Raw genomic sequence first — 13,345 nt, 5'->3', positions numbered from 1 at the left:
TTTCTTCAAAATGATGTGAAAATCATCCTGCCTAATCGTTCTCATAAAACATTACATTGATTTAAACGTTGTAAAACAGTTTTTTTGTCAGAAGAGGTTTATGCATGGGAGTGGTAATGGCCTATAAATATTAATGAGATTCAGACCAGGGGTGTGACATAGTGGTGAGATAAAGCAGAATGATGGAGTGCCCTCAGCTGGTGGTTGAGACACAGTGACAGTTATCACAGTTATGTCAAATAAATGGATACATTTATAACATTGGCTGGCCAAAATAAAATATTTGCCGTTTCATAATCGTTTTACCATTTAAATTTCGCTTTGAAATAGCAGGTTCCATTATGACAACATGCCCCACTATATTGGTCATTGTAGAATGAGTCTGTACCTTTTATCTTGGGTAATAATCGTCAAAATAAATAATGACGAATGCAAATAAGACTCATTTGTATAACAGATTAAAACAGGGATGTCCAATCCTGCTCCTGGAGGGCCACTGTCCTGCAGAGTTTAGCTCCAACTCCAATTAAACACACCTGAACCAGATAATCAAGGTCTTACTAGGCATTCTAGAAACTTCCAGGTGGGTGTGTTGAGGCAGGCTAGAGCTAAACTCTGCAGGACAGTGGCCCTCCAGGACTGAGTTTTGGACACCCCTGGACTAAAACAACCCATAAAAGACTGTTCAAACACGGTTTATTTAACTGGTCAGGTTCATATAGAGGGCAAGCGTTTGTTAGTGCATTAAACAGATTTTTAAAGGGTACACATTTTTCATGTTGAAAGACAAACTGAAACTTTGTTTCCAGGCTTAAAAAGATAAAAAAGACAAGTAACCCTGCTTCACTGACTGTTTGAAACTAGACAAAATAAAGCCAAAAAAGCAAAGGGAAGCATACAAAATCCCTCATTGTTTTTCCAACCTTGTTTTTTGGGGGGGAAATATCATCCCACTCTTTCAACAAAACACACTGATTCCTTCAACAGCCACAAAAAGCACCAGTTGACTAAACCCAGCAAATATCTTCACCCCCTCCTTCTCCTCCAGGAACGCCACAATCTGAGGGTTTTTAAGGCTTCTCATGAACCTGAAACACCTGCCTCCACTGATCATCTCAACCCACATCATTAGCCCATTACAGGGGTGTAGATCCCAAACAGAACCAGATGAGGGAGACAGAGACTCTATAGAATACAGCACAGTAGAACAAAACACTCAAATAATGCCTGAATTACATAATTAAACTGCTAAACTATATATGCTGGTTAGTAACAATATAAATACATCATATGATACACACAAGACTGAACTGATTAAACCATTTAACTTAGTTAATGTACTCATAATTGCAGAATATTCAGAGAACCGGCGCTGCATGGTCTCTATAGCATCTAAAGGCAGATATTAAAGGGTTAGTTCTGAGGTTAATCTGAGCTTTCTGTCCCTCCATTGACAGCCAACGCAACTTCCACTTTCAATAAAACTGAGGTTAAACCACTGGAGTCACATGGATCACTTTAATGATGTCTTTACTACCTTTCTGGGGCTTGAAAGTGGTAGTTGCGTAGCTGTCAATGGAGGGACAGAAAGATCTCAGATTTCATTAAAAAGAGCTTCATTTTGTGTTCTGAAGATGAACGAAAGTCGAACGGGTTTGGGACGACATGAGGATGAGAAATTAATGACGGAATTTTAATTTTTAGGTGAACTATTCCTTTAAAACTTTCAGGAAGTTTCACATCAGAACTTAAAAAACGAAAACACCACTGAGATGTTAAAAAGTTACAATGAGAACATCACACATATGAGATGATTGTTGAACAGGTCAAGGCATCACGAATGATACATTACTTGGTTTTAAAAATTGTTGATATAAATTTGAGATGAAGAGGTACATGGTAAAACTGTAGATAAAATTCACCATCAGATGGCGTCACACTTACAGGACAGATGTGTATTGGCTATATGAGCAATTTTACATCCTTATTTACTGTGCAATTAAAATGAATTCAAAACAAAACATAAATAAACTAAAAAGTAAAATTACTTTCTTTTTTTTTTAAATGAACTGTAATTTAACTACTAAAATTGCATTTCCGTAAGCCTACAAGTTATGTAGGCCTAATTTGGACTTGCATGAAAAGAAAAATGAAGGTTTCAGCTCTTTCTAACGTGTTGTTGTGTCCCTTTTGTCCTCCATTTGGTCAATAATCCATTCTGGAATGTCCCTGTGATGTAAAGATGCAGAGAAATGAAATGCACTTCTATGCAAGACTGGAATTATTCATTTGTAAAAGCCAACTATATTTAAACACACACACACACACAACGCTGACACATTTACAGTTTTAGCAGCATACAACCTGTTAACTGACAGTGTCCCACCAGTGGGATGCTTGGTGCTCTTTTTTATTGCCTTTTTTTCCTATCACATATTTTATTATTCATCTTAAATTAGGTATCAATCAAAAGCTTAAACTACGGTGGCTGAGAGAGCTCAACTAAAGAAAACACATGGAAATAGAAAAAAAACACCAGCAAATTAAGAAAATGTGCTGCAAAACTCAAAACGCACTCACAACGCTAAATACGTGTCTGTATTTGCAGCACGTGTTATCAAACTGATGATGTTTTCTTAATTTGCTGGTGTTTTTTTCTATTTGCTTGTGTTTTCTTCAGTTGCACTTGCAGCACATTGAGTGACCTCAGTATTCATCTTGTTCAAATCAGACATTGCCTTACGATGAAAACGGTAGTTCAGCGGTGTGCAGTCATTCAGAGCATTCAAAGACGACACTTACTGCCTTATGAAAGATCACAGAACTGTAAATCACTGTTACCAAACAGTCATCCACTGAGGCAGAAGACTGTGAAGAAACACAACAGAGTGTTATCATTAATGAAAGAAGCTGTTTGTTATGAGAGCCCGTTTCAACCACATAATGAAAATGAATGCTTTGGTAAATCATAATTATGACATAAAAAGTTGACTTTATGTCATAATTATGACTTTTTTTCTTATAATTTAGACTTATGTCATAATTTTCTGTTATAATTATGAATTACTAAAGCATGATTTTATACGTTTTTCATACTTTTAAATGTCATAAATTATTTTTTTGTCGTAATTACGACTTTTTATGTTATAATTGTCATAGTCTCAGCATTTTATGTCATAATTATGACTTCTATCTTATAATTTAGACTTTTGTCATAATTCTGACATTTTATAGAATTTCAGCTTTTTGTGTCATAATTATGACTTTTTATCTCATAATTTAGACTTTTATGTCATAATTATGATTTACTAAAGCATTATTTTTCCCGTATGTGGCTGAAATGGGCTTCCATTGTATGCAGTGCATCTAAACAACGATTGTCTCCAGAGTATTTTTTTTCTGATGGATAAATTATTACACATGTCATTTCATAAGTGGTAATTAAATACATAAAAAATATTTGATCTGATTAACCCAGTTCAGTTGCTCCTTACTGGTTATTATTTCATTCACACTTGTGGGATTTCTGTTTGCAGATGTCTGAGTTGTGTACCTGCAAAACAATGTAAAAAGAGAGAGAAAAATATGTTCACTCAAAAATGAAAGTACAATCAAGTCTTATCATTCCAAACCTGTATGTAAACTGTATACTTTCTTTCTTCAGTGGAACACAAAAACAATGTAGGCTTATATGCTCTTCTCCTGTACTTCTTTCCTTAAAAAATACCTAATCAGTCCAAATTGTGAACAAATCATTTAGACCAGTTTTGGGAACAGGATCAACAGGTTTTTGGGCTACAAAAGCATTTAGATGCATTTGATTCCTTTAAATGGTCAAAAAGTACACCTACTTGTCTGTCTCAGGGTCAGATGGTGTAGTTGTTGGAATATGTGTCACTGAAAGGATAAAAACATGAAGTTATTTTTAGGCCATTAAGAGTGTCTCCATTTTAATAGCTGAACTGATTTGTGATCTTACAAGGTTTGGGTTCATTGACAGTGAGTTGAACAAGAACCTGGCGATCTCCTACAGAGCAGAAGTACCATCCAGAATCACTGAGTCTCAGTCCAGTCATCAACACAGTGAAGGAGCTTCTCCCATCATCACTGATCTGGACTGATGGATTCTGGGATGTGTCAGTCCTCTTCCCAGTGTAACAGCCCTCATCTTTATATCTGCACCACTGTTTGAGCTCATTCTTATATCCAGAAGTGTAGAAACACTGGACACTGACATTATCACCTTCATGTCCAGATACACTGCTGCTCTTCACAGACACAACAGGAGCTGAACAAAGTCAAAAAGACAATAAGATTTGTCCATCAACTGTCTTATTGGCTATAAAATGTAAATAGGCCTATCTAAATTCCCTTGATATTGATTTATTTGATATTTGTAAGTGTTTACTATATGGTTGGTAACACACTTTATTCAAAACTGGTTTTATTAAACAGTTACAGTCACAGAATGTATGGCAAGGCGGATGTGTCGGATTCTGCAGTTGATCTCCATATTAAACGCGCTGCAAAAGTTCACAACACAACCACATATAGAAACGCGCTACAAATAGCACAGAACACAACGGAAATGTTTCCAGGGGACCCCAATAGGTGACGAACCCGGCTGGGACGTGCTTATTGCTCGTGAGCATCCTTATGCCCTACTCCCTTCGAAGGGCAGAACGGTGTCCATCAGCTGAATAGGCTGTTCTTACAACAGACATTTCTTATTATTGCTGTTAACATAACATAACAAATATACATTTTATGTTTTGTTTATGCTTTAGACCCTGCATTACCTAACATTTCTTATGAAACTTGTTTAAACATAACATGACAAAATTTTACAATGTAAACGATGTACTATAGATTAATATCTTACCCTGATGTTCTATTTCTCTATCTTTTTTATTTCAGCTCATTGTTAACTCTTTTCTCATTTGTATTCTGATGACATTGAACATATTGTTAATACATTTTGTATATTGTATTGTATACAAAGTTGTATGTCATAAACATGTCATCTCTGTATGTTTTGCAAAAAAAGAAAAGAAAAAGAAAGAAAAGAAAAGTAGACTTTGAGCAATAAGCATGTCCCAGCCGGGTTTGTCACTTATTGGGGTCCCCTGGAAACATTTCCGTTGTGTTCTGTGCTATTTGCAGTGCGTTTCTGTATTTGGTTGTGTTGTGAGTATTTGGAGCACAGGTGTGCTGTAAAACTGATGATGTTTTCTTAATGTGCGGCCGTTTTTTTCTATCTGCATGTGTTTTATTCAGTTGCATTGTGCTCTCTGCCACCGTAGGGCCTCCAACTCAAGGGTAGAATATGATGAACAAATCTATGTTCCATATATGGTTGAAAATACCATCATTGGCCTAGAGAGAGATAACAACATTGAATGATAACATTAAGACTATAAAAGAGGAAGGATGCCCTCCCTTCACTGTCACACTGCAGCCACTCTGTGTGACTGTATGACTGCTGGCCTTAACTTAAGAGAAAATAAAATTAGTCAATTTGTATCTTATTCAGAATTGTTTATTTGCCATGTCGTCTATCTTGCCTGCACTTTTTTCACTCCTCCCCTCACTGTAGCCGCATACTCTTGCCTATATTTCAGGCGAGATGCATCTCAAACGAGCCTCAAGCCTCTGTTATACTCCAGTTTGGACGCGTACACGACAGCTGCGCACAGCTCGGACGCGGACTACTTGTATTTATACTTTCTGCTGAGGTCCGCTCGGTAAACGCGTTCAACGCATGCGCAGTAGATCGGTCTGGCCAGTATAATCGATAATATTTTAAATATTTATAGTTTATATTTGCATTTATGTCAAAACCTAGACACTTTCAAACATCAAAATGACATTTATTAATATGTATTCGTGTCAAAATTACATATAAACATCTTTTCCTATTCTATTTTGCCTGGAAACGCTTCCAACAGGCTTGCGTGAAAAATAGGCATTGGTTCTATTTCTAGCATGCACGCGTTTTCCGTTTTTTCAAATTCGGCGTCCATGTTATTTCCATCTCTTTCGCGGTTTTAACCTAATGAACGCGCGCCCTTGGTCCGCGCGGTCACAAAAAATGGGAAGCACGCGCCAGTCCGCAACGAGCCTCCGCGCGCACCCCCGATGACGATTTTTACGTCACGCGGACCCTTGCGGACCCTCGCGCCATCGCGGTCGCGTAAAGTATAACAGAGGCTTTATGACCTTACCAGTCGGTTCTTTTCATTAAGTTAAAAGGCTTGTTCACATTGAAGCGGCGCTGCACAGACCGATCGGCGTATGACATGAATGCACAGCGAGAGCGATTAGCAGACGACACTAGCTACGTTTACATGGACACAATCGGAATGAAATCAATACGATTGATGGATCCGAACAAGGTGTTTACATGAATGATAAATAAAGTAATCGGGTTGATGTGCGCGTTTATATGTCACAAGTTTCTAATCGGATCTGATGTGTTTACATGAAGGTTTTTTAGTCCGATTGAGTCGTCAGTCCGATTATAAGCGTCCATGTAAACGCAGCTAGCGTATGCTTTTGAATCGCTCTCGCGGTACTTTGATGTCATACACCGATCGGTCTGTGCAGCGCCGCTTCAAGTCGAACAAGCTTGAAACATACAGCAGAACCAATGTTGTCCGATTCCTAAACGGTTCTTTTTGCTGCTTCTTGTGACCATAGTTGGCTAACAACTGCTGTGTCACAATTCAAAGACTGGATCATTCGAAGGCCACGAAGGTCAGACTGAACGTTGTTAAATGGGATGGTCTAGCCTACGGAGGATTGTTCTTGTCGCCAACTGTGACAGCTGTTGTTGATGAGTGGCAGTTACGTTTGTACTGGACTTTATGAAAGTTATATTCAATTCTCTTAAAAGGGGTTCACAAACTGTCTAAATATGTTCGCCATGGTCCATTTCTATATGATAAAGAGTATAAATAATCTTATAAATCTGTAAACTAACTAATCGCATCTTAGTAATTTAGTAAAAGTATTTTTTTACATAATGTATCATTAGATATTTGAGTAAGTTGAAAACCAATACTTTAAAGGTGTAATTCGGTTTACTTGTGTGTACAGAAATACATATTATAACCCAACAACTACCTTTTATATTATTTACAATGTTATTTATAGCTTCATTATTTCATTTTTATATTCTATTATATTATATTTATAATAAATATATAACCCAACAACAACACTTACCTTTTACATTATTTATAGGCTAACGTTATTTTATAGCTTCATTATTTCATATTTATATTATATTCTATTTTAATAAATTGCATTGTCAGGAAAAAAACTATAATTCATAAATCGTAATTTGGAAAGAAGTTTTTTACCTGATTGTACCGTCAGATACAAATAATAACCAGCGTCTAGAGTGCCATAGCCACCAATCTCCACAGCGCACCAGTAACATCCAGAGTCGGAGATCTTCAGTTTGTCCCATCGCACTGTAAAAATACTCTGGTCTGGATAATCAGTGATGGAAAATTTTCCTGTCTTTCCTGCATATATATGGCAAGTCATCCAATTTCCCCCCCAACACAAATATTTGCGGTTTTCTTTGTGTTGTTTATCATACACACATGGAATAATGCCAGATGATCCAGATTTCACTGTTACATTAAGTTCCAGTGTATTACCTCTAGCACCACCTGTAGACAAGAATAAACGTAGGGGAGAAAACATAAAACACAAACTGCACATGATGTATATAGAAGAATTATAACTTAAACCATTTTAAAAATTTAACAACAGACTGTACAATGGTTTAGTAATACTTTAAACAAAATTATATATATATTCTCTTACCCGAGATGTAAAGTAAAATCCCAGAGAGAATCAGAAGGTAAATCATGACTATAGTGGAGTGTGTGTGCTATAGTAGAGTGTGTGTTCATGAGAGGAGCTGGTCTCTTGAAGTGTCTCTGTTTCCTCCTGTTTCCGTTTCAGAGCAGAAATATCATCGCCTGAAACCACATAAAATAAGCGTCAGCAAGTGAGCAAAGTAGCAGCAGCAAACTCAAACTAGCCACAACACAACAACAATCAACATTTTACTTATGGCTAATTTGATTGTTTTTGTGAACAGGTTAAAGCATGTTAAAAGATACTGTAGTAGTGGTATAATCTGAATAAGCAGATTCTCTTGTTCAGTTTGATATAAAACATTTACTCAAAAGTACTAAATAAAACACTTTCTTCACCCACAATTACTGAACAAAATGTTACATTATTCAAGTCACCATTTTGACAAAACTGTGAAAGTGATTAACACAAACATTTACATTTACATTTATGCATTTGGCAGACGCTTTTATCCAAAGCGACTTACATTGCATTTCAAGGTACACATTTTTACCAGTTCTTTTGTCTGCCCAAACTGTTGTGTTTAATTGTTATTTAGTTTTTTAATCATGGGTTTTACAATATATATATATTTCAAATATTACAACACTAAATATTTCAAAACACAATTCATAGCAAAGAATAATGGGAAATTATAATAAAGTTTGAGATAAAAAGTATTGCAACCATTCCCAGTGTCTCATATTTCCTTAAAATAATTCACAATTATGTATTTAAAATGTATTCAAGAATATTTAAAAATGTGTTGTGGCTACATTGGTTCCTGTAGTGAGCGTGCAAGTAAAATAATAATGTGTGAGTGTGAATCTGCACTGTGGCCTTTGGACAGAAACCAACCACAAAAACACACGAGTCAGTAAAGAAGCGACACATTCACACAGAGACTGACCTCTGCTCCACCGGCACTGTTCACCACATGGACATCAGATACAGTGAGATACATACAGTATATGGGCAGACAAAAAAACTGATGTCTCTGTTGACGGCCATTCAAAAGAAAAAAGTAGTGTATATCCAGAATATATAGCAAAAAACTATATAGACGACAGATCAGGGATGGTTGTAACATTTTTGACATTTCTGTCTGTATCTTGGAGTTTTTTTAAGCCAGTTCAAAATGTGATTCAGGAACTAGTTACAAGTGTCAGCTATTAAATGACATGGCTGTTATCTTTGCAGCACAAACAGAAAAATGTGTGGCTCACCCAGGGGTGAGATGTAACATTAGGAAATTAAAAAATATATATATATTGAAAGCTTTTTATTCAACACAGGCTTTTTAACATAATTAGTGTGTGTGTGTGTGTGTGTGTGTGTGTGTGTGTGTGTGTGTGTGTGTGTGTGTGTGTGTGTGTGTGTGTGACAAAACTGAATAAAATGAGCAAATGTGCACCAGCTTCAACAATTGAACAGTATTTGTGTGTTTGTGTGTGTTGTTCCGGAAGCGTTACAATTAACATGTGTTACAGTCATTTCAGGTCTCCCCTACACATTACAAAACAAGACAGGACAATAGAACAATAAATATATAAATATAAATATATAAATACAATAAATACTGTTAAAAAAGATTATAACATTTCAAAGAAGGCTAGTTATGAACTTGACTAATAGTTTAATTTGCAATCACAAATCTGTCTAAATCTGTGTTAGTGTAAGACTGAAAATACTGGTTAAGGCCTGGTCTATGAGACAAAAGGGCCCTGCTGGCTAATTAACATTCGACCGTCCCCCATACAACCTCACTTCCTCTCAGAAACAACTAAGAGCTCACACAAGAACATGGTTTAATGTGAATGTTTATCATTGACTGTTATGTTTTTGGTGTCATTTGAAATGTCTCAAAGTGAGTGGTACAGATATCTCATATCCAGATAGATAAAATAAAAGGAAATAAGGTTTATAGAAGCTTAGAGAAAACTGTTTCAGAGATAAGGCCAGATAAGGCAACCCCCCTTTTGTTGGATATAAGCCATTTGAGGGTGGTCTCCCCCATCCCCCATGTCACCTGGTCAAAGAGGATAAAGGAAGGTGTTCGCCCTCTCTCTGGGCTCTTTTTGGCTGGACGTGGATTGAATAGGTGGTTTCTCTCTCTCTCTCTCTCTCTCTCTCTCTCTCTCTCTCTCTCAGGTAGGCTACAATCTGGGTAAGATTATTTGGTGTAACCAATGTATAACCATGTTCTAGATATTTGAATTGATTGTGGAATTGATCTCTGATATCTGAAATATTAAATTGTTACATGTGATTATTCTAACTGATTTTGACATTGTTCATTTAATGGTTAAAAGGAATAGTCAAACATTTGCTCACTTTAAGTGAGGCACAGATATTATTAAAACCTTTCATTTATGGAGTCAGATGAAATAATGACTAAATACATATTAATGTATTGCATTTAATCAAAAAATACTTTGCTCTCGAGAAAAGGATAGGAACACATTAAGACCTTCCACGCTGGTCGGACGGCGGACTTTGGGCCGATCTAGCGCGAGCTTACAAGTGGTGACCTCGGCGACGTGATTTCGCAACACAGGCGAGCCGTCCTTTCCAGCAAAGTATTGTGATTTTAAAATCAACACGAGGTTTGAACATCTTCTCTTTCTTCCGCCGCTATGGTAAGTAAACTTTTTCTGCCCTTTATAGAAGTGTTGAAGAAATGTTTGCATTGTTTACAGGTCGGAATTAAAGCCCTTTGTTTAGAAACGTGATGCGGCAGCCAGATGAAGAATGAAACACCTTGTGTATTAGATTTTAAAGATCTCCTTGTTTGCCTACACAGCAAGAAATGAAACCTAAATTGAATTAACTGGTAAATTATTAATTATTTTCTGGTAGCCTACTCGATGAAGAGCAGTAAATTAGAGCCGAAATTTTTTCAAACCAGCCGCATGTTTTCTCCATTGTTGTATTGGCTGAGTGATGAGAATGAGCAAACAACAGAAAGAAATATCTAAGTTTGTAAACGATCGGAAAACACGTGATTTTATAAATAAAAAGGCAGATCGATGCATTGTTTTATGAAAAGAAAATTTTGGGAAAACAGGATGATATGATTTACAGGCTAAAACTCAAATATCAAGGCTAATGCTAAATGTTATTGTCAATACTAAGCCATGCTGCGCCCAAGGCTAATGCTAAATGCTATTGTCCATGTTACTTTCAAAACGCTCAAGGCTAACGATAATGCTAAATGCTATTGTCAATGCTAAGCCATGCTGCACCCAAGGCTAATGCTAAAGCCATGCTGCGTCCAAAACGCTTAACCCTTGTTTTGTGTCACTGGCTGACTGGTAGGCCCAAAAGCCACATTGAAAACATTAATATCCTATACTAAACCTAAACTAATCTTGACAAACTCTATATTGCATTTAAAAGCTTAAACTTTAACACAGATGGAATTAAATTAAGTAATTAAAATTAATTTGGCTTATTTAAATTCCTCTGAAAAGTAAACCTCTAAAGTATTTGATATGCTATCTAGTCAAAAATTCTGGAAAATTAGCAAAATTTTGCTTGGTTATCACTGTTAGGTGGTTGGGGATATGGCGAGACTGTAAAAACGATGGCAGAGTAATCTCTAAAATATATCCAACACACGGAAGATTCATTCTCAGAAGGAGACGAGGAAGTGAAACACAAGCGATACTTGATTGACAGGAGCGGTTAAATGTGGAGAGTCTGTAAAAACGATGGCAGAATAAACTCTAAAACATTGTAAAACGCTGGAGTAATACATGCATAAAAAGGCAGCGATCTAGTCAAAAATTCGGGAAAATTAGCAAAAATGGCGAGACTGTAAAAACGATGGCAGAGTAATCTCTAAAATATATCCAACACACGGAAGATTCGTTCTCAGAAGGAGACGAGGAAGTGAAACACAAGTGATACTTGGTTGACAGGAGCGGTTAAATGTGGCGAGTCTGTAAAAACGATGGCAGAATAAACTCTAAAACATTGTAACACGCTGGAGTAATACAAGTATAATAAGGCACCGTTGTAACTAGCTATGATCGCGTGCATCCTGATTTGACCGTAAAGCTGTTCAAATATTTGAGGATACTATTCTGAGCAAACTAACAGGAAACCATCAATAATTCTGTGAATTTTCAAATTTGAAATTGTGCTTAACACATTGTGCACAACACATTGTGCACATAGAACACAATTTGGTTGTTTGTGCTACAACATGCACATAGGCTAATTTAAAGTTTATTCTTTAAATACGGGATTACTTTACTGTAAGTGTATTTGAAACACTTAAGCAAAGGTGATATAGATGTTGTATTCTATTGCTTTGCTGTGGGTGTATTTGGAACACTTAGGTAAAGGTTGTAGATGTTGTATTCTAGGCCATGTACCCTGTGTAAACTGAATTAAACACGTGTGTCTATGCTGAATTTTGTGACTATAATGTGATTCACAATGAATTTGAAAATCAGACACAGCGAACGCATCTCATTAATCCTGAAACAAAAACCTTTTCATATTGAAGGCGTCAGAGAACGCAGTAACTCTGAACTTTGAACAAAAATCATAAATTCTTACGTTTGAATTTATTCTGAATTACTCTGAGATTTGTTTTTCTCAAGTAGATTAATGGATCCGTATATTACCATAAGGTTGCGTCAGAGATTAGCGACAGCTAATAACTGATATCAGAAAGTGTGCAGGCTACTTGGATGAGAGGATGGGTTAGTCCGACTAGAATCAGCAAGATGCTGGTTGGTCAACCTAGCTTGGACGCTTCCGATGACTTCTGTTCTAATTTAATGTTACTTTAGATAAGTGTACATGAATAATCGCGGGCTTGGCTAATCCAAAGCTATTAAAGAGAAGTAAAGTTGATCTACTTGCGTCTTTAATGGTGGCCAAAACCTACTAAGGTAAAACGATTAAATTAAGTTCCTGAAGGGCATCCAAGGGGGCTATTGAATATATCTTTGATTGTTGCGCGTGGGAATTACGGCAAAATCCTAGATATTTAGCCAATTGCCTCAGCTTCTGATCTTCGGGACTGACCACTTGTGCCGGAGACCTGGTGAGGAACTCGAAGCGATATAGTTTCCTGATCTAAGCGGGTAAATATAATCAGAGTTAAAAGAATAATCAAATATTTGTTCACAAAGAAAAAAGAGAAACAGCGAATGTGCATCTCATCAGCACTGAGCCAGAAACCTTTTCATATTCAAATGTATTGACATGATAACAAGCAGAGATTTGACCATGCGTTTAGCATGTGCTGGCGGTTCACTGAGGCCCCGTTTACACGTACATGGTTATTTTGAAAAACGGAGACATTTCCCTTCGTTTGCACCCTTCGTTTACACGCAAACGGAGGATTCGCCAATGAAACCGATTCTTTCTAAAAACTCCGGCCAGAGTGGAGATTTTGAAAATCTTCGTTTGCACGTTTGCATGTAAACAGAGAAAAACGGAGTTTTAGGCA

General features: G+C 36.7%; 1 protein-coding gene across 1 annotated transcript; it reads right to left on the bottom strand.

Moving 5' to 3' along the window:
- Positions 1-680: 680 nt before the first annotated feature.
- On the bottom strand, positions 681-7,928 carry LOC311086003 (polymeric immunoglobulin receptor-like). Its single transcript, XM_084118631.1, has 7 exons — positions 7,840-7,928; positions 7,365-7,682; positions 3,980-4,288; positions 3,852-3,897; positions 3,495-3,553; positions 2,803-2,868; positions 681-2,229 (listed from the first exon to the last, which is right to left on the bottom strand). The coding sequence occupies exons 1-6, from the start codon at positions 7,883-7,885 to the stop codon at positions 2,849-2,851; spliced, it is 798 nt and encodes a 265-aa protein (XP_083974757.1). The 5' UTR covers positions 7,886-7,928; the 3' UTR covers positions 681-2,229; positions 2,803-2,848.
- Between the last annotated feature and the right edge of the window lie 5,417 nt (positions 7,929-13,345).

This window comes from Abramis brama (assembly GCF_963993115.1).
Source record: "Abramis brama genome assembly, chromosome: 7".
NCBI classification, from domain to species: Eukaryota; Metazoa; Chordata; class Actinopteri; order Cypriniformes; family Leuciscidae; genus Abramis; species Abramis brama.
Note: the sequence above shows the minus strand (reverse complement) of the source record. Positions and strands in the feature narration are given on the sequence as shown.